Genomic DNA, 20,356 nt, shown 5'->3' with positions numbered 1-20,356 from the left:
TCTGTGCTTTGGCTTTCCAGCCTGCGTTTTCTAACCCTTTCCAGGAACAGGCCTCAGCTTTCCGGCTTGCTTTCCAGATGACGCCGCATCAACCCCAAGAACCCTGTCCCCTGGAATTCACTATACAAATGAACCTCACAACTCCATACCATGCATTGTACCGAGCCTCTTATGTGTATCCTACAACCTCTTAGGAAAAGTGAGATATTAGACTTTTCAGTAGCCCTTGACGGGGCTAAGACCGTATTTGGCCGGGCTCCGTAGCCGGTCCCGATCGCCCTTGCTCGGGCTTCGCCGTCCCGAAGGTGTTCGCGGCGGCATGATCATCTTTGGCGGAGATGCATCCGTGTCCGTAGCGTCGCTATCCATGTCGTACTTGAGATGTTGTCGGCGGCGGGAGGGCGTTTGGATCGGAACCCACATGTATGCTTGTGAGGGCTGGGGAATCACCGACGGCTCTGGAGCAGAACCGGATGCTGCGCGGTGCACTGCAGGCCGATCGGTGCTGGCCGTGTTTGCGAGGCGGCCGAGCGTTAGGTTGTTTGCAACGATACACAGAAGGAGAATGCCGAAGAAGAAGACCTGTCATACAAGATTAGCAATGACGGGTCAATCCTCACGGCGGTAGTGTCCAGTAACTTACCCAAGCCTTGACTTGCATCGCGCCCGCAAATTCGTTGAGAATTTCTGCAATTTGCTTAACCGTGACTCTCACGCGCATGATGGCTGACGGGTCCTGAATCATGCATTCATACCACTCATCACACATGGCCTTCAGCGCCGGCCTGTCCTTCTTGGCACATTCGTTGAGCTGGTACTCCGAGCGGCATTCTGCCATCCTGCTTTCGATCTCCTGGCGAGCCACTTCGTTCGCGTTTCTAATATCGGACCGGACTGTATCCACAATGGACCAGCAGAAAAACACGAACGCAGAGACGAGGACGCAGTTGACAATCAGCTGAATCCAGCGGTAGAGATTCTCTGGAGCATTCGGGTGCTCCTCGAGAGTATGGAACAAGTTGCCGATCCAGGTGCGGTTGTTCCTCTTCTTTCCCTTGCTCCTTTGTGACGACTGCCGAGAATCGTCCTCCGAATCATCCTCTGAGTCCCAGTCCTGCGAACCGTGGAACCGTACGCTTCCGCCAACATCGCGGTCCATGTTATGACGCTTCCGCTTCCTTATGGCGGGATAGTCTCTTCCTCCTCTTGGAATCTCGCCTTTGCCTGGCGCATGGCGCTTCAAAGATTGCAAGCCAGTTTTGGCGTACCGGAAGCTCTTATCAACCTTGGAGGGCGTCATTGTGCCCATATTCATATCTCCGAATCGATCGATTTCGGGGGTGTCATCCGGGAACTCGGAATTTTCGGTCAGGGCGGGGCTGCTCTCTGCGCCGGAAGCTTCTGAGAAGACCGATTCATCGAAGGGCTTGCGCGGTGTCGTAAAAGCAGGATTGCGAAACGGCGGCGCGGTGTTGCTGCTCTGAATCCTCGGGGAGAACAGTGAAGTCTGGGGTGGCAGGGAGGGTAGTGGCTTGGACGGGCTGTTGGCGAAAGGGTTCGGCTTGGAGGGGCTGCTGGCGAACAAGTTCGGTCGAGGGCTGGCGAATTTATTCGGAGAGTTGAAGACTGCCACAGAATCGCGGTCAGCGGGGAGAAACTGATGGCATATGAGGGCAGTCTGGGGCGGCGAATGTGTGTATCCACAAGCAAACGTACTGTTTTTGGTGCTGCTTTTTGCAACGTGGGAAAACGGGCTGGTTGCATCCAAAGGGCCACGATCCTGGTATTCCCATTCCATGGGGCTTTCATATGTCCGACGGTCCATGTTGGAGCTTTCGCATGCACAGCAGAAGTGTGGGGAATCAAAAAACAAAGGAAGACGAAGCCAAGATTGAACGAGAGGTGAAAGCGAAAGCAAAGTTGTTGGTGAGAAGTGTAGAGTGCGCAGTGCAAGAGCTCGTCACAGACGATCAATTGGGGTAGTGGTGGTGGTAGCGACCAACCATGTAAGGAAATGTTCTGGGCTGCTGTCAATGAACAAACCAGAATCTTACGTTTGTTGGAAGTAAACAAACCGTGCCTGAGGCAACGGAACCTCCTGGTGGCCTGGTCCCGTCGAACTCCACTGGCACAGTACGTACCGCCGCCGTCTTGGCCGATGTGGCTGAACGTCAGATGAGGCTGAGGCTCTAAGGTATCTCCCTTCTATCTAAGCTTGGACCAACTGAAAATCAAAGGACCAAACGACGCTTCTTCCGCCTCTCCAATCTCATCCCTCAACTATTCCCATTTCCTACGATCACTTTTCTGCCGTGGCAACTGCTTTGAAGAGCTGCACCTGCTGCTTACGTCTCCGCGATCGAAAGCTCACTCTCCGGGCCATTTCAAACCCCCATTCAGCATCACACATCTGTCGTCGCCAACATGTCGGACCTTGAATCTCTCCCCGAGTCGCCAACGCGCGACGACCACGCCAACAATGAAGAGCCTCGTGAGGGTGCGGGTGGCGCGACCGCCGAAGATCTTTCCGACCAGGAATCGGATAACCTCTCGGAAATCGACGAAGACCAGTTTGAGGACTACGACCCTGCCACGGCCAACATTGAAGATCGCCCTATAACTGTCGATGAAGACGTCGCTAAGACGCTCAAAGCTGGAAAGCGAAAGGTAGCCGATGGAGACAAGCCAAGGAAACCAAAGGAGGGGCGAAGAGACAAGAAACGGTCGCGCGATGATGACGCGGCTGGCGATGCGGACGGCGAGGCTGGCAGACCAGCTCGGAAGTCGAGACGCGCTGTTGGGGACGGCGAGAGGAAGCCGCGATCCAAGGCTGCCTCACCGGAGATTGATGATGAATCTCACCTGTCTCCTGAGGAGCGCAGACGCCGGGCAATCGATCGAGCTCTGGACGCCGCGATGAAGGGGCCTACCAAGCGCAAGAAGAAGAAGGACGAGATCGTGAGTAGCCCGCTTTCCCAGGCCAGAGAGGACAAGTCTTGACTAACAACATTATGATGTAGGACCTGGAAGATGAAATGGACGAGCAGATAGCTGATCTGAAGGTCGCGATGGAGAGAGCATGCGAGGCCGACAATTCGGCGCGCGAGGCGGGCCAACCCGCCGTTCACAAGTTGAAGCTCCTACCCCAGGTTAAGGACTTCCTCAACCGCAACAATGTTCAGCATGCCATTCTCGACCCTGACACGAACTTTCTGCAACACGTCAAATTCTTCCTGGAGCCCCTTAATGACGGTTCTCTTCCAGCATACAACATCCAGAGAGAGATCTTCCAGGCCCTCATCCGTCTGCCCATCGAAAAGGAGGTGCTGCTCAGCAGCGGCATCGGAAAAGTTGTTTATTTCTACACCCGCTCGAAGAAGCCTGAGCCTGGCATCAAGCGTATGGCCGAGCGGCTGTTGAGTGACTGGAGTCGACCGATTCTGAAGCGAACGGACGACTACAAGAAGCGCCACATCGAGACGCGCGAGTTCGACTACGAGTACGTCTCCCTAGTTCAGTGTCACACGAAAGCGTTGCTAATCTTTCGAACAGGGCACTCAAGATGTCTCAGCGCCAGGCAGGCAGCTCGCAGTTCAACCTTCCCCAGCGGCCTTCGCAGTCAGCCAGGGAAGCAGAACGTGAGGCCATGCTCGCGCCGGTCGTTACTTCCAACCGCGCTCGTCCTGGTGGCCTCCCTTCGAGCTACACAATCGCACCAAAGAGCACCTACGACGTGTCTCGTGCGCCGGATCACCGCCCTATTGGAGCGGGCGGCTTGGAGGCATTCCGCAAGATGACGGCGAAGGGCAAGAAGCGATGAGGGAGCCGCATGCCATGATGGCAGGGTGTAGCAGCAAAGCTTGCCGGTTTGTGGTGGCTGATTCGCTAGCTACTTACCAGCGAAGATGTCGCCTTTGGAAAGGTGTGGCAAGATGGAGACGAGCACAGAGCTGGCCAGAGGCTCCTTCATGTACCACATGAGATTAACGGAGAGGCACAGACAGAAGGGGCGACTTGTACTTTTTCTGGGCGGGCACAAAAGGCGTTCCGGTTTGTCATGGAAGGAGTAGAAGGGATTGACCTGGAATCCTAGACAGAATGTGACATTTGCACAAATAAGGGGACTCTAGATGTTGCTATATGGCCTGGTGACGACATGTCGCCAGACGAGGTTATGTTGGCAACTTGGGGTCACGCATAGTAGATGGTAGTCAATCATGATGCGTCTCATTCCCAAGTCCAGCACGGCCTGATTTAATACCGACATCCTCCCTGTCTTCCATGCAACTAATTCTCTCCCTCTCTCTGTAAGCTGATGACAGTGCTGGACTTTCTCGACCTTGAAAACTAAGAAAAAGTTCTATCTACTCATCCATATCAGGTATCTGACATGCCCTGTACACGTGGTTTCCTTCAGACCTTCAGAGGCGGGGGCGACTGCCGCTTCTTCTGCTTTGTGACCTCCTCACACCCCCCTCCATTACTATCATGCGCAGTAGCTGTTCGATGATGATGCCGTATTGTCGTTGTGTTTGTGTTTTTGGAATGTCCCGTCTGTCTTTGGCACTGGCACGAAGAGCAAAACTCCTGGCACCATGCCGCTTTTTCTTTGTTGCCGTCAAGATGCGTGCAGAAATAGGTCAACGCCAATGGTGCATGGTTCAGTGCGACAGACAGATGATCGGGCGCGGGCAGAGAAATTGTGCAAAGGGGATCTGGTTTAAGGAGGGGGGGGCCTGAACCGTTCATTTCCATGAAGTAGGGTCGACATCTGGTTGTGTAATGGCCCCCTATGCTGCAAATGCGTTCTCTCATTATGTTTGCCCCCTCTACCTTACCGTTTCCGCACCTCTGTCGCCCACCCATCAATGCCATCTCCCCGGCTGCCCACCTCTAGTCCGTTGATTCGGACGCCTTTCATGCCGGGAGTGTCGTCGAGCCACAAATGTCCTGCCATGCCACCAGCGTTGGCACGTTTCTCTGGGACAAGCTCAAGCATAGGAGTCAGGAAATCAGCAATGCGCTTTGCCTCGTCCTCCTTGAAGTGATATTTCTCGCGCAGGACATCTGGCAAGGCCCAGTGTCGCAAGCGATGAATGTTACGCAACTCGCCTTTGCGGTTGAAGATCTCTTGTGACCACTTGCCAGACAAACAGAGCGACTTGGGAAAAGGCCCCAGCAGCTCAATGATCTGCGCAATGTGGTCGTCATCCTTGCCGTACTTGGTTCCGGATTGGGGGTCGAATAGGTAGTCACCAGTAATCAACTCAAAAACCTAGAGGAGGGGATTCATTAGTTCTCAATGTCTTTGGAAGTAGCTGTTGGTCGTCGGAGGGCAAACGTACCATCGCCGCCATACTCCACACATCAGTACTTGCGCCCCATTTCGACCCAAGTATAACTTCCGGCGACCTGTACTGCCTAGTCTGGATATCGTTGGTAAAGTGATGGTTGGTCCAGCAGGCGTTACCTAGGTCCGCAATCTTGACGCTAATGATATCGAAAGCGTGGGCATCTTCGGCCTTGCGCTTCTCGCCGGAAGATGGTGAGCTGCTCGTCTTATCAAGGGAGATACCCGAAACTTCTTTCGTGAGGAGGTCGCTGCACAGACAAAAGGCGGTCAGTCTCAGGTATAGTCATCCACTATTTTGTGAGGTGGGGTATACATACGCCGTCTTTTCGCGCGTCTTCTGGTCAGCGTCGCGCTTGGGAGAAGAGTCATTGGATCCTTTGCCTGAGCATAGACTGTTAGCGCTTTTCCAAGCTGTGCGACCAAAACCATGCGCTACGAGGTCGTTGCATGCAGCGGCACCTTTGTGGGTGGCGCAACTCGCAGGGACACAAGTGGCGGGTGCTGGGGGAGGGAGAGGGACGTCGCATACCTTCGTGCAACATTTGACCGAGGCTCGTGTGAGAGTTCGTGGAGGGGAAGAGATTGTTGTGGTTGAAGCTGGCATTGAGGGGGGAGGGCAACGGCTGACTGCCCGTGATGAGAGTCCGTCTCCTCCTGCGGCCGTTTCTGTTGTTTTCCTTATCGCTAGGCTCGCTCTTGACGACCTTTTTGACGATTTGTTCGACGTCGCCAATCTCGATGAGGACATTCTCAGGCTTCAAATCGGTGTGAATGATGCCGCATTCGCGGTGGAGATAGTCGAGGCCGAGCAAAACTTGCTTTGTGATCTGCTTGACCAGGGGCATGGGGATGCCGCGGTGGTTCCATTTCTTAATAAGGCCCAACAGGTTCTCGCCCAACACCTCAAAAACCATGCAAACGTGTGTGCCGTTGGGGCCCTTGTGTTCGAAAGAGTCCAGGAGGCTGACTACATGTTTGCGGCCAGGGTGGTCGGGCTTGGCCTGGACAATCTTGTTGAGGAGTTTGATTTCGTCAATAGCGGTTTCGGTGTAGTGGGCGGCAGAGCGGACGACTTTGAGAGCGACGTGCTTTCCAGAGGTGTTGTCCCTGGACAGCCAGACGGTGGAAAAGTGACCCCATCCGAGCTTGCGCACCACTGTGTATTTGCCGTCCTTGAACTTTTCGCCAATCTGGACGGGGTGGTAGCCGCCCTTGCAGTAGTCCTCGGAATCTTCCTCGTCGGCCGTGTTCTCGGCGGGATCGTCGCCAGAAGAAGTCGAAGTTGGCGAGTTCTGCATAGCAGCAGACAATTGGTGGGTTCTGCGACAGAGAAGAAAAAGGTCAGCTTTGCTGTGGAGGCCATCGAGATATGTGCGGGCAGAGACAGCGCGGCGCGAAAAAAGGCGTCATCAGAATTGTGATCAAAATGGCGGGGGTGGAGAATAGCAGTGGCAGTGAGTGGTAGCAGCAGCAGCAACATCAGCAGCAGCAACGGGTGGGTGGCTTGGTGGGTGAAGATTTCGCGGTACCAGTCCAGAGCAACGAAGATGGACTCGAGCACCACGAAATGCGAAGACTTTGGAAGGGGGCTTGGGGGCTAGAAACCTTGTCTTGAGGAAGCTCATGTTTGCAACATTGCGCATCCAGCGCGAACAATCCTATAGTCAAGAAAAAAGAAGACAGAACGGGCGGAGGACCGGGCAGCGGGCGGGAATCAAAACAAGAATGAAGGGGAAAATATCAAAAAAGAGTGCGGATCCAGTGCGAAACTGGCGCCGCTCACAACATGGGAAAGTAGTGACAGCGGCAAGTCCAGTCAGGTCGTGACCGACTGGGGTGGGTAAAGGTTGAATGGGAGGGGAGGGGAAGCGAAGGAGGGGGGGAGTGATTTTGGGCGAGGGACGTGGAGGTAGAGGGACGGGAGAGGAAGAGGCGAGCGAGGCGAGGCGAGGCGCGGGAACAATCAGCCAGGCGGTAGGCGTGCACTAGTAAAGGTAGGTAAAGGGTAGGTAGGTAGGTAGGTAAGGAAGGGCAGGTTAAAAAACTGCCTACGACGTGGAGGTGGAGGAGGAAGGGCGGAAGGTTGAGGCAGGTAGGTTAGGTAGGTAGGTAGGTAGGTAGGTAGGTAGGTAATGGTACGGATAGGTAGCAGAAAGAGGCACGTAATACGGAAGGAAGTAATAAAAGCAGACGGGAGAGGGTAGGTGTGGAAGGTCGCAACATGCAGAGCAGAACGGGCAGCAAAGCAGGGCAGGTAGCGCGAGAGGGGTCAGTGATGCGCGCAACGGGGGGGCGCAGAGAGCGGCTGCTCAGTGGTCTGGCGACGCAAAAGTCTGGGCCACCTTGGCCAGGGTCGTCGGGTCGGATCAGGACCAGTGGGGAGGGTGACGGTGAGCACTCGCTCCCAGCCCAGCCTGCCCAGCCCAGCCTGCCCAGCCCAGCCAGTCAGTCAGTCCCGCTCTGTTCTGTGCTGTTCTGTCCACTGTCCAGTCCAACTCAGTCCAGTCGCGATATGTCTGAAAACTATCCAGCCCCTCTGTTGTATCTCTGTCTGTCCCCAGATGCCGTGGGTGCAGATTGTCAGTGTGCATGCAGCAAACCAGCTGTGAGTGATGAGCGTAGCAGTCCAGTCCAGTCCAGTCCAGTTCAGTTCAGTCCAGTCCAGTCCAGTCAGATCCAGTCAGGTCAGCACTTCTTTTTTTTTTTCCTCCTCCGCCTCTTCTCCCGTCCATCACCCCAGACCCTCACGTTGCTGGCCTCTCATCATGGGTATCTGTCGCACCGGCGGAGCAACGCAGCGCGGCGCGGCGCGGCGCGGCGCAGACCACATCAACAAGACAGGTAGATGCACCTCACCGCGCTGCCGCTGCGCATCATCAGCCCTGGCAGAGTGTCGCGGTGGCGGCAACAGCTGGCGACCCGTAATACCGCTGGGTGAGCGGCCGTCTCCCACCCTGTGCGGTCCCTCTCTTGCCTCTGCCCGACCTGATGTTTTGCGCGCCAAACAAGGCTTCGATCTCCTCCAATGGCCGGACCTGTGTGCAACCGCAGCGCATGCGCCCAATCCAGTGACAGATCCCCATCGGGTATCTGTTCCGCTGGGGCCCTGCTGTCTGTTCCTCACTCTTCTTCTTCTGTTCTGCTTGTTCGCTGCCGTAGCGTCTTCCAGCGCCATCTTGTTTCCTGCTTGATGCATGCTTCCCAGATGTCCGGAAGTGAGACAATCTGCGCGGCGCGGTCCTGGGCAGAGAGCACTGACTGCTGATGCCGCTGCTCCTTGTGCCGATTGGGACTGGACTGAACTGAACTGGCTGCACTCGACTGCACTCGACGACTCAAACTGGTCTGGTCTGGCTGGAGGAGCCCCCCATCATCCATCCATCCAACTGGCCCGCCGTACTCCGCCCCGCAGCGACGCGCAGGGAAGGACGTGCGGCATCGGGCACAGTTTTAGACAGGATAGAGGGGTAACAACTTGGCAGGCGGAGTGAAGTAAGGCAAGGAAAGGCAGGGTAATGTCCTGTGTAAATGAAGCTCGGGACGCCAGATGGCGTGTATTGAGATGATGACAACCAACAATCTCGACGGTACCCACCCGCCAAATAAAGGAAATCAAACAACACGGAAGCTTCTGGGTCGCTGCAAATAAAAGAAATCGAAAAAAAAATTATGAGGAAACCATAAACACACTTACTGAGGAGTTTCGGTGGTGATGATGGGCTTCAAGCCCTCCTTCTTGCGCTTCTTGGCGACCGTCGAGCTGCCATTGGCATTCGCGCTGGCATTCGCACTGGCATTGGCGTTGACGTTGGCAGCCGCGGGCTGCAGAGGCTGTTGCGCAAGCGGCTCCGAAGCTTGTTGGGTGCCGTTCATGATGGGCAGTGGAATGTGCGATGCGGTATGTAAAGTATCGTGCAGGAGGGTGAGTGTGGGGGACAGACAGAATGGGGGTCACGGCCGACCGTTCCAGATGGGCGAGGCGAGGTCAGGAGAGCGCACCGCCGGTGTCCTTGGATTGGCGATGTTCCGTCTGTGGTGACCAGCCCAAGCTTGATACCCGATTGTAGCGCAGCGCGGACGGGCGGCTGTGCGTGCGTGCGTGTGTCAATTGTCGGCCTCGTCCAAAGCAATCGGTCTTGCAGCCCGCAGGGGCTTGTCTGGTTCGGAGTGGTATCGCGGGATTTTCAAAGTCGTACAGGTGGTCGCGCGTTCGGGCGGCTGGCGCAGAGGAAGAGATTCGTTGAAAGCAGAGGCGGCAGAGGTCAATCGAGGACGTGAGATGGCAGGCGAAGCGGCAGTCGGAAGTGCGTGAAGGAAAAGATGGCGAGGTGGAGCTCTTGTCAGAGGAGATGTGAAGGCGGGTGCGGGAGGAGAGAGCGAGGGCGAAGTCAATGGCGAATGAAGCTGGCGATGGAAGCGTGGCGACCGGATCCACGGAGCTGCGAAAGAAGTGTATCACCGGATTGGCGCGGCCAGTCAGCAGCAGATAAGTCAGCGGGTGGGATTCATCAGATGTGCTCCGATATGATGCGAGACGACGCGCGATGCGGCGGGGGCCAAGAAGACGACGGCGACGAAGGCTGGGGCGAGGACAGCACTGAGCAACGAGCGAACAGGTTGCCTGTGTGGTGGTTTCTGGGCGCGCGGTGTTGGAGGTGTTGGAGATGTTTACTTGCGACCAGGTGGCCAAGACCGATGGAAGTTGCGTCAAGTAAGGTAGGGTCAGGTAGGAGGAGGTAGGTGTCAAGGCAAGGTAAGGTAAGGTAGGCAGGGTACCTTAAGGTGGGATGGGTTTGGGAAGGTCAGGTACCTCAGCAACACGCAAAGCAAGAGAAAACGGAAGACAAACGTGCCTAAGTGGCTGGCTGCTGGGAAAAGCGCAGAGCAAAGCAAGCAACAAGTTCGGATGTTTTCTTCTTCTTCTTCTTCTTCTTCTTCTTCTTCTTCTTCTTCTTCTTCTTCTTCTTCTTCTTCTTCTTCTTCCCTTCTCCTTGGGTAGGAAGGAGGGGTGTATGCGTACCCATGGAGCGATGATACCAAGCAGTGCCTGTCTCGTTCTCCAGGAGGACGTCATTGATGGAAGCTGGCTCGAGGTTGGGTAGGTAAGGTACCTAGTGTGTCAGTCAATAGTGGGGGTGGAGGACGGGGGTGCAAGACGGAAGAGGCCAGTAGAGATGCGCCAACGGCAGAACAAGCACCACCACGACTCAAGAGGGCCGAGGAAGCAGGTGTTCAAACGTAATTGATGGAGCAAAGCAAAACGCACGCATCGTGGACGTGGAATCCTTACGGGTGAAGCTATCCATCGCATCCAACATTTGCTTGAGACGAGAGCACCCATGTTTGACACCGGGTTCACTCAGCGTCCTTGGTGCGCATCCGGGAGTTGCGAGCCACGATTCAGCCAAGTGCCTCCAAGTCGGCGGGACGAGACTGCGATTAGATAACACAGGCGAAGTGGATAGGTCGAGATGGACCAAGCCGCAGCGCTAGCCACATCCAGCGGTATCCTGTTTGAAAGGTGCTGAGTGACACGTGCGAATACCCTCTATTGCGCAAACGGTATGGACACTAATAATCCTCTGTCAACCTCCACTGACCAAGAAAGTACCTAGGTATCCAGCACGATTGATGGCGGCATATCCTATCAGAGCTTCACCGACGCACGCCATCACATCGCACATCGTCACTAGCGACCGGGTATTCAGTGGGGAGGAGCAGGGTTTGTCCCCTGAACCACAAGGCAACGGCCGCTGAGCGTCTGCTGTTGCTGAGGTGAAGACGAGATGGGAGCCCTGCCCGACGACCGTCGAGACCCTTGACCTCACGGGGACGGCTTGACGCAACCGGGCAGGGCCTCAGCTGCGTCCCGGCAACTCTCATCTTTCTCACTCGATTCGCCCATCCTTAACCTCAGCTGCTTGCTGCCCCTGGATCTTCTTTTACCAGCTCTGTCGTTTGCGGAACTCAAAAGCGCTGCCGATGTACACTACATATCTACCATATTTAGAGTAGACTCTCAGGCACGGCTAAGGATATAGCTTTGTTGGTCTCATCTTATTGGACGGAGATGAACGAGTTGCAACAGGCTATCCCATGTTCCGCCACCCATCCATCGCGACTCGACAACTTCTGCAACAGACATTTTCCCTGGATCTAGCCACCAACTTACCCGCGCCCTTGGGTCCGAAAACTTTTGCTTCACGTACACCGCCTTGCCCGCAGCACGCAACGTGAGACCCCCGACACCCGAGAGCATCCGTCAACAGAACTCCGGCTTTCTTTGACCTTTCATCTGATAAGCAAGAGCCCTATTGGTCCGCCCCGCCAGCCACAGGGCTAGTCGAGGTGATGGCTCAGGTACATCACCTGATTGGGTTTTCTTGTTTCTCCTTGGCGCTCCTCGCGGGACGCAATCCCAGGCCACGGCGTCAGGCACACAGAGACAGACCGGACCATTCCATCCATGTGAGCAGGTCCCGCTTGTCACCTGCCATCTATCATTATCGAGCTTCGTGCCCAAATAATTGTTCAGTGTGAATGCAGTCCGGTCCAGTGCCCGTGATTTCCCGGATTCAATTGCAATTGACAACGTCCCTATTTTGGTACCCCCCTCATTGCCGGCGACGAGGCCGCGTACTGCCCTCGCAAGGGAAGCTGCAGGGCTGTCGCAGGCGGCGTCGGAGAGGGAAGCCTGCGTTGCCGTTACCATGGTCTTGGCAGTTTGGCCAACGACCAGCTTCTTCCGTGACCAGAAGAATGGCATTCGATACGCAACAACCGATTTCCACTGAGAACTCCGTGTTTCGTGAGTCGGGATGAGCCTGCTTCGGCGCAGGAGCCGGCTTTCAATGTCTCATCTTCTGCCGGACCTTGAATACTTATCCAAATAGCCTCTTTCATTCGGATCCATTGAGGCAGATTGTCAGCAACCACGGTCATCAGAAAAAACAAAGGCAGTTACCCTTTGAACGTAAACAATGCCCGCCTCGGGACCGCCTACAATTCCTTGTTCCCTCGAGCCATCTTCCTTCAATTTTTATCACCGTCGACTGCTTCGCTCGTTGACAAGCATTGTCTCTTGTCGGCTTCCACTTTGTGATGAGCCTCATCTTCGGAATCAAGAAACCTCCTTTGTCATACTTTGACAATAAGAGCTATCAAAGCCATTGTGCTTTTGCGACCTCGATCGCGGATTCCGAGTGAAATGCTCTATATATATGGGAGTTGAGGGGGGAATCATGGATACCCGAGCAGCAGCTAACAACGCGCACTCACTTCTCTAGTTGCATGATCATCGTTATCACCCTCTTCCTCTCAGGCTAGCTTTTTCGACATCGCAGAAATCGCCGTCTATAACCTAGTTGGAATATGCCGCATTTCTCTTCCACAACCCTTCAGCTGGCCTCCATTTTGCCGAGTCACGTCAAAGATGAGTACGCCATCAGGCTCACGAACTCGGCACTTCAAGAGAAGCACCTCGACCCAAGATGGCGATACGATGGGCATGTTATCGGCAACCAGAACTATTTAGAGGTTGCCTTCGCCACAAAGCCACGTAGGCGGACGACTTGGCCCAGCGACTACTGGTTCAAGCCCATCCACCCACTCCAAGACCCTCTTACGATCTCTTCAGCAATTCATACTGACTTGGCTCGCCTAGCCGAAAGACACAACATCGTTGCCAACGAGATCCACAGCTTCATGCGCTTCCCTCTCGTCAGAGCAGTCATACGCACTTTTCTCATTGAGCTTGAGAGACCCGAAGCTCAATACGGCCCGCAGCCAGACGACGAAGACATTGTGGGTCGACTCGAGGGGATCTTGTTGAGCACGACGCTGTCGGACCGCCAAGCTCTGTTGACCCAAACCACCGCGGTTGGGCCAGGTTTTGCGGACAGAGCGCTGTTGTTGTGCTTGATTAAGTTGTATGCTCACTTTGAGTCTTGGAACAGCTGGAAGTTCGGGTCTAGCGGGAATAGACCTACGCTGCGAATCCTCGTTGCCGTCGTTGGCCTTTTCTGCAACGCCTGGGTTCACGCGCCCATAATCGACATTACCTGGGGCCACCTTCGCAGGTCTCTGTCCCCGCCTTCTCTGTATGGTCATGTCATCGACCACAGCGAGCCTTTACCTAGCACCATTCTGACCCCTGAGATATGGATGGAGTGGTCCCTCATGTACGATCCCTGGATCAGACAAGCAGACTCAGTACAACTGACGATGCCCGAAGACGTAAGGTTGTCCTCAAAGCTCCCTTTAGCGCCCCCAGTCTTTGTCGCGGAGGTCACCGAGCCAGAAGCCGACAAGGAGGGGCGTGTCACGGTGAAGTATCTCAGTAAACCTGACGAGGAACGATGGTCATTTAAAAGCATACTCGATTCCAGGTGGGCGGGCAAGAAACCGAGGACGGGGCTACAATATCTGGTCGAATGGGAATACGCCGAGCCCTCGTGGCAACCGGCGAGAGATTTGCAAGGCTGCGAGCCGTGGGTCTTGCAGTTCCACCGGTCGAGTCCGAAGAAGCCTGGGCCTGTGCCCAAGTTGAAGCGTTTTCTTTGAGGCCCCTGATGTGCTTTGGGGGGTTCAAAGAGTCAATGGTTCTTTTCAGGGCTTGGGAAACTTTGACGTAGAGGCTTGGATCCAACAAAGAGGGCCAGCAAGGTGCTGCTGGGAGGGATGTCACGCTACACTCGGGAGATATGTAGAATAAGTCGGATGCTATTGCTTGTAGGTAATTTCAGGCGAGTTGTCACTCATCCTTCAACTCTGATGGTCGAATTCCAAAGAAAGAAGAGACCGCCTAATTTTCCCGGGCTAGAGTGGCTACTTCTCCTGTGGTTACACACTTTACCTTACTGCCTTCGTTATCGTCGTTGTCTCGCTACTATCGTCGTCTTCGATAAGAGTAGTTCAGTAGACAGGAAAAGTAGCCACTCTAGCACGGGAAAATTAGGCGGTCTCGGGAAGAAATACAGGCCTCTCCAAAGATCATTGTGGTTCAGTGCGGAAGGCTTTACTTTCAGTCTCACGACCTTAGTGATGAATGTGGTATTGTATCAACGGTATCACATTTCAGTAGAAGAAAGCAAGTAAGACAAGATGGGGTTTGTCAGTGCAAATGTAGCCGAAAACATGTACAGGAAGGATACTTATGGCAGGACTCGTAAGCCCTTGCTCAACGATGCGCTTCCGTAAGTCCTGAGTTGTCGTGGTCGCGATGGTGTATTGGTTTGCTACTTGTCCTTACTTTGGCCCGACCGGTATCCTGCTATCTTATTGTGTTCGCATGCTGCTAGATAGGCTACTCCGAAGTGTCAAGTAGTCGTAATAGTCCAAAATCTACCAACACTGATAGCACTAGCCACATAAGCAATGCTATGAGTTGGATCAGCCGCCCATGTCCGGCCAACGATTATCGAGTTCGTCCTCTTCGGAATGCCTGGCCCAGTTATTAAGGTCTGCTTAGTACTCCGAGGCTATGGTCTGAGTCAAAATAGGCTGGCTAAGAATGTTGGGCCGGCCCGTGTGCATCACATTGCATCGGAATCTATGGGTCTCTCCGGCAGGGCTCGGCATCGGCGCCGGAGCTAATTCAACTTGACATTCCAGGCGCTGACAGCGGGAAGATTCATTTCTAGCTCCTTCGTAGTAGTTGCCGGCTCACTCCTTTCCCGCCACGCGGGGATTTGTCAAAGCGTCCATTCCAGCCCTGCGGCAAGCACGTAGGAGGTCATTCTTACGCTAAGACGGAGCTTCTGAACGGCCTACCTGAGCTGACGGCAGAGCCAGACACGATGGCACGGCTCGTCAAATGACGTGGCAGGGCCTTGTGACTTTGGCCCGAGGACCGATTACTGGATGGTGGTTCCTTGGGTTTGTGCCTATCAACGGCTGGGTGCATCCATTCGAACATGTCATGGCGATGCCACAGAGCGCGAAAGGTCAGTCTTAGTGTGATGATGTCATGTCTTATCTCGACAGCCGCTCAATGGGATTGCGACTTTTATGGACGCCGTAAAGAAGACGACTTGAGAACGTCTCTTCCGGCTTACCCCGCGCCGAAAGAGCCGGCGGGCTACGTGTACGTGGTTAGGGGGCCAGGACAGAGATTACTCAATCCCTACGGTTAGCTGCCGAACCAGCAGCAGCAGCTTTGACCTCAAAGTAGGCAGACGGGAGGCCGGGACGTGCAGCGAGCGAGCGAGGGGGCGCATGGAACAACACAGAACACATGGAGGCGCCGTCTGCCCGTGGACAAATAGCAAGTCAACCAGCCATCTCCGCATTCTAATCCACGCGCGATATCCGAACGTTGCGGAAATGGCAGGGGGAATCTGAACGTGTGGGAGGTTATTGACGGGATGTTGCATTAATACCGTGTAGATATAGTGGGGGGCCGCCCTGAAAGCCTCGGCCAAACCGGAGCTGGACGAAGCTACCTAGGCTAAAAGGTGGAAAGGAAAGGCTTGTACCGACGGAAGTCCCCTCCACAGCGAGTGGAGGAAGTCCCTAGCAGGTATCGACCTAGCCACTTGCCAAGATAGGAAAGAGTGCACCATGCCGATTGGCGAGCACAACAACGCGAGAGCCAAGAGACGTTACCACGAAATGCTCAAAGTCGCCAAAATGAGGGAGGAGACGTCTCGCTTTATCACGCGTAATTAATGTCTACGAGATCAAGTCTAGATCTCATCATCGCTGACGACATACCCTTTGCAGTGCTCTTGTGTGAGCGCCGACGCTTCCCGAGAAGTTGGGCATGCCGTTAGAGATGCCGCCCCGGATACCGCCGCAGTGGTTCGTCTTGGTCTGCAGACAGCAAGGAGAGCCTCAAGCTTATCAAAGCAGGATACAAAAGCAACCATCTCGATGCCGTAGGTCTCGCGCAGCCGCTTCTCGGCAACAGCGCCGGCGACGACGCGGGCAATCGTCTCGCGGCGGCTGCTTCGGCCGCCCCCAGAGGAGGCCTCAGTACCATACTTCTCAAGGTAAGTCCAGTCGGCGTGGGAGGGGCAAAAAAAAAGGTTATCGTCTTCGAGCCATAGTCGATAGGGCGTTGATTCTCGTTAGGCACGGTCAGAAGTATGGGTTTGCCCAATCTGCGACTCTAGGTTACCCGCATCATGGCAAACATTATGACTTCCTGTAGGAGTGTCACACATGCGCCCGAATTCGCATCCAGATCCTTTAGTCGCGCGGTCCCTTTCGTCGCGCGGGGTGGTTGGCCGACTGGCACGGGCGCCGGCGCTTGAGCTGCGGCTGGATATCGGACTCGGAGAGAGACAGCCCCGGCGGGCCGTTCTCGATGATACAAGAGACGGTCTTGCCGTGGGACTCGCCGGCGCTGTGACCATGGAGCAGTATGCTGTTGTCTTGCGTTCCTAGCAGTTTAGTGGGGGAAGAGGACTCACATCGTCCCGAGAATGTAGTGGCCAAATGTCGAGATGATCTGTTCTGTACGCCCACTGGGTGAATTGACTGGCGGAAGAGAGGTTAGAGAGGGAGCAATGTAGCGATGTCGTGGAGATAGTTCTTATCGGTGACTAGGTAACTTGACAATCGGAGGCAGTACGTACCCCATCTGTTAGGTGGGCACCACCAGCAACCCACACTACCTACCTTGAAGCTTCCGAAGGATATACTCAAGGGAAGTCTGGGAGAATTCGGAAAATATTCCAAGACTTGGAGGAACTCCCAGGAAAATCCGAAGATGCTCTGAGACGTAGGCCAGGAATCGAGCACCTGGATGAGGACGCCAGGACCTGGGCGGACTGCCCCCTATCCCCTTCCCAGGGAGTGGTGTCCATCATGTCCAGAGTCGCGTAAAGTTGAACAACGTTCGAGCAATAGTTAGGTTAGCTGTTAGCCACGGGTAGATGTGACATAGCACTGTATCGGCCTGAGCATAGGTGATGCGACTCCAAGCTAGGGCGGCGATGCGTAATTAACCAACCGCCTATTGATCGCGGTCGCTGTGTGTTCGTGGCAGACTACCGAGGTAAGGTCCATAGCTGGGTAAGATAGGTGAGTTCCAGTTTCAATCGGTCATGAGGGGTTCCCACTAAAATAACGCCGCATCCCATCCCCCCGCGGCCAAAAATGCACCCTCCTCGATGACCTCCAGCTCCCCTCAACTCCGAAGCGAACTGACGGCGCAAGGCGAACCCTGCGGCTACACCAACTCCATCAACCGTCGCGCACTGTCCCCATCCGTCCTCCGCATCTCGCGAACCACGCCATCTTACTCTTGGACCCCCAATTCATGAGTTGCACCGTCCCAAGCCACTTCCGTCCGCCCTCTTCCGCGCGCCCGACGACACACTCATAAAGACCGAGCATGTGCCCCGCGCCCGATCATGGAACCTCAGCCATAGAGGATCCCCGACCCGACGACCACCACAACGACGACCCTCCCGCGACTGACACAGAGCCAGCTATTCATCCCGGCGCAGACGTCCGGACCAGAGCCCGGACCATGACGAGCACCGAAGAGATTGACAATACCATCATCCGCCCGGGCTCCGTCCGCATCAACGTCAAGGGCGCTTTCATCGTCGACCCGGACTCAAGTTCTCCGAGAAGCAATGGCCGAGGTTCTCCGACCCACCACGAGACGAGCGATATTCGCCTGCCGAACCACCATGCCGTCGTCAGCCATATCGCCGTAGATGTATGCGCCCTGTCGCTCCCGTTACCTGCTTTGAGTCTCTCTTTCCACTTGCTGATCTTATCGTCGTCCCCCAGATCGGCGGTTCCCTAATCAAGCTCGTCTACTTCACCCGTGAGGCCGGCTCCAAGGAGCCTGGCGGGCGCCTCAACTTCCTCAACTTCGAAACGGATCGCATAGACGACTGCATCGAGTTCATGCGCCACCTGAAGGACAAGCAGCAAACACTCAATGGCTCCCAACCAAACGCGCTGAGCGTCATGGCGACGGGCGGCGGCGCATTCAAGTTCTATGATAAAATGCGCGACGTCCTGGGCGTGGATGTCTTGCGCGAAGAGGAGATGGAGTGCCTCATTATCGGTAAGCCTACACCTCCAATCGCATTCCCCGGCGAATAATCAAGCTGACCAGCGGCGTGCGCTACGTAGGTCTCGATTTCTTCATTACCGAAATTCCCAGGGAGGTCTTTACCTACAGCGAAACCGATCCCATGCACTTCGTCTCGCCCTCAGAAAATATATACCCTTATCTCCTTGTTAACATTGGATCTGGCGTCTCGATGCTCAAGGTCTCAGGCCCTAACGAGTACCAACGTGTCGGCGGAACATCACTTGGTGGCGGAACGCTTTGGGGCCTCCTGTCCCTTCTCACAGGTGCCCGTACCTTTGACGAGATGCTGGACGCGTCGGAACAGGGGGACAACGCCAAAGTGGACATGCTTGTTGGCGACATCTACGGTGGCGACTACGGAAAGATTGGCCTCAAGAGCACGACCATCGCGTCCTCTTTTGGCAAGGTCTTCCGCATGAAGCGTACTGCCGAGACCGAGGCTGAAGACCACGGCGGCCTTCATAACGGTGACAACAAAAACCGCGGTTCCCCATCCACACAACCTGAGGAGGGCTCGACAGAAGAGAGCCATCATGCTGCTGGAGAGAACGCTTCGGACCAACCCTTCTCCAGTGCAGATGTTTCAAGATCACTATTGTATGCCATTTCCAACAATATTGGTCAAATCGCCTTCCTTCAGTCACAAATCCATAACCTCGACCACATTTACTTTGGCGGTTCTTTCATCCGCGGTCACCGTCAAACAATCAATACTCTCAGTTACGCCATCAAGTTCTGGTCTCAAGGCAAGAAGCAAGCGTATTTTCTTCGTCACGAAGGCTATCTTGGCTCCGTCGGTGCATTCCTCAAGCGCCAGCCCCGGAACTGGGGCCGCCGTGGATCGTTTGAAGAAGCGCAACACCTCGAGCGGCGTCTTCGTGGTCGAGTAGCGCTGCATGACCCGGAGATGCAAAGCTTGGTGGACGACTATGCCTCGGAATCAGGGAGAGACTGAAATAGCAATACCCGGGTAGGAGAAAGAGAGAAGAACAGAAACGGACAACCAGTAGAGGCGGTCATTTGGTGCATAGGGCGTTGTGGCGGCATATTCTGGCATTTACAGTCCTCAGCGAGGGGCCATTTGCGAAAAGATGTGAGCGACATCGGGTACGAGACGCTTAGGTGTTGGATTACACCCATGCCATCCATTACTTTACACAAGTATTCACCAGTTTAATGTTATCGTACGCGGCATGGGCTGCTCAAGCGGCCAATATCACGCGCATAGTTTATACATTTACCATTGTAACCGTTGTCAGCCACGGCCTAGTGTGATTCAACGGCATCTTCCAGTTGTACTAAGTCAACTACATTCGTCTACAGGCCCTTCGCTAGAAGATCGGCCATGCCTCTGTTCTCTTTTACAGATATTCTCCTGATTATAACAGGGTAAGTATGAAGCGATTGTCCTGACAATGAAGTTTTTTCTCAAGTGGCTGGTGACAGAGGTCGACCTAGCTGTCCAGAATAACCAGCTTTCCTTCATTTGTCTTGTTGGACCGCATCTCTTTGAAACAAAGCACTGAAGCTTGTTACACATCTGTCGGTAGAATTCGAATGCACGAACCGAATCTCCGCCGAGAGAATGTTGCAATTGACTTTTTCGGGGTTTTTGATAGGAGTAGGGGCCAGTCGCGAGGTTTCGTGCCTCAGACAGTGCTGATTTGTTTTTGGCGCAGCAGGCACAGGAGATAGACTCGATGAACCCGAGAAATCGTCTCTTCATGGCTGCGGGTTCTTATTCGCATTTCATTAGAAGTCACACGCGCGACCTTGGATCTTGTCTGCTGGGTTTCGTGCGTAGATGTCATAGATAGTAGCCTCGTTGATGTCCAAATTTTTAGACGGCGGAGTGCGGACGAGATGGATACTAGCATTTCTAAAGAGAGGTATCCTATATTGGAAGCAGAAGCAGCAGCACCGAGCCGGCTGAGGCCCATCTC

General features: G+C 54.7%; 7 protein-coding genes across 7 annotated transcripts; 3 read left to right on the top strand and 4 right to left on the bottom strand.

Annotated features, from left to right (window-relative positions):
- Positions 1-216: 216 nt before the first annotated feature.
- GCG54_00009417 (uncharacterized protein) lies at positions 217-1,825 on the bottom strand (the record flags this gene model as incomplete). The annotated part of the gene is made up of 3 exons (XM_045409363.1): positions 217-582; positions 644-1,626; positions 1,717-1,825. 3 exons carry the CDS (start codon positions 1,823-1,825, stop codon positions 217-219), a joined length of 1,458 nt encoding a protein of 485 aa, XP_045256608.1.
- Positions 1,826-2,424: 599 nt separating this feature from the next.
- Positions 2,425-3,820, top strand: GCG54_00009416 (Transcription factor IWS1; the record flags this gene model as incomplete). Its single annotated transcript, XM_045409362.1, has 3 exons — positions 2,425-2,958; positions 3,021-3,499; positions 3,553-3,820. 3 exons carry the CDS (start codon positions 2,425-2,427, stop codon positions 3,818-3,820), a joined length of 1,281 nt encoding a protein of 426 aa, XP_045256607.1.
- A 1,014-nt stretch (positions 3,821-4,834) lies between these two features.
- GCG54_00009415 (Protein kinase dsk1) lies at positions 4,835-6,702 on the bottom strand (the record flags this gene model as incomplete). The annotated part of the gene is made up of 4 exons (XM_045409361.1): positions 4,835-5,275; positions 5,346-5,601; positions 5,671-5,734; positions 5,883-6,702. Coding segments are annotated over 4 exons (1,581 nt in total), but the record flags the coding sequence as incomplete, so codon positions are not given.
- A 2,341-nt stretch (positions 6,703-9,043) lies between these two features.
- Positions 9,044-9,226, bottom strand: GCG54_00009414 (uncharacterized protein; the record flags this gene model as incomplete). The annotated part of the gene is made up of 1 exon (XM_045409360.1): positions 9,044-9,226. The coding sequence occupies one exon, from the start codon at positions 9,224-9,226 to the stop codon at positions 9,044-9,046; it is 183 nt and encodes a 60-aa protein (XP_045256605.1).
- Positions 9,227-10,206: 980 nt separating this feature from the next.
- GCG54_00009412 (Chorismate synthase) lies at positions 10,207-16,490 on the bottom strand (the record flags this gene model as incomplete). Its single annotated transcript, XM_045409358.1, has 4 exons — positions 10,207-10,464; positions 16,067-16,165; positions 16,219-16,335; positions 16,473-16,490. The coding sequence occupies 4 exons, from the start codon at positions 16,488-16,490 to the stop codon at positions 10,207-10,209; spliced, it is 492 nt and encodes a 163-aa protein (XP_045256603.1).
- On the top strand, positions 12,725-13,915 carry GCG54_00009413 (uncharacterized protein; the record flags this gene model as incomplete). The annotated part of the gene is made up of 1 exon (XM_045409359.1): positions 12,725-13,915. One exon carries the CDS (start codon positions 12,725-12,727, stop codon positions 13,913-13,915), a length of 1,191 nt encoding a protein of 396 aa, XP_045256604.1.
- A 1,203-nt stretch (positions 16,491-17,693) lies between the features above and the next one.
- On the top strand, positions 17,694-19,368 carry GCG54_00009411 (Pantothenate kinase; the record flags this gene model as incomplete). The annotated part of the gene is made up of 3 exons (XM_045409357.1): positions 17,694-18,026; positions 18,101-18,383; positions 18,452-19,368. 3 exons carry the CDS (start codon positions 17,694-17,696, stop codon positions 19,366-19,368), a joined length of 1,533 nt encoding a protein of 510 aa, XP_045256602.1.
- Between the last annotated feature and the right edge of the window lie 988 nt (positions 19,369-20,356).

This window comes from Colletotrichum gloeosporioides, assembly GCF_011800055.1.
Source record: "Colletotrichum gloeosporioides strain Lc1 chromosome Unknown consensus_117, whole genome shotgun sequence".
NCBI lineage: Eukaryota > Fungi > Ascomycota > Sordariomycetes > Glomerellales > Glomerellaceae > Colletotrichum > Colletotrichum gloeosporioides.
This window is presented reverse-complemented; position numbering and strand designations above follow the sequence as displayed.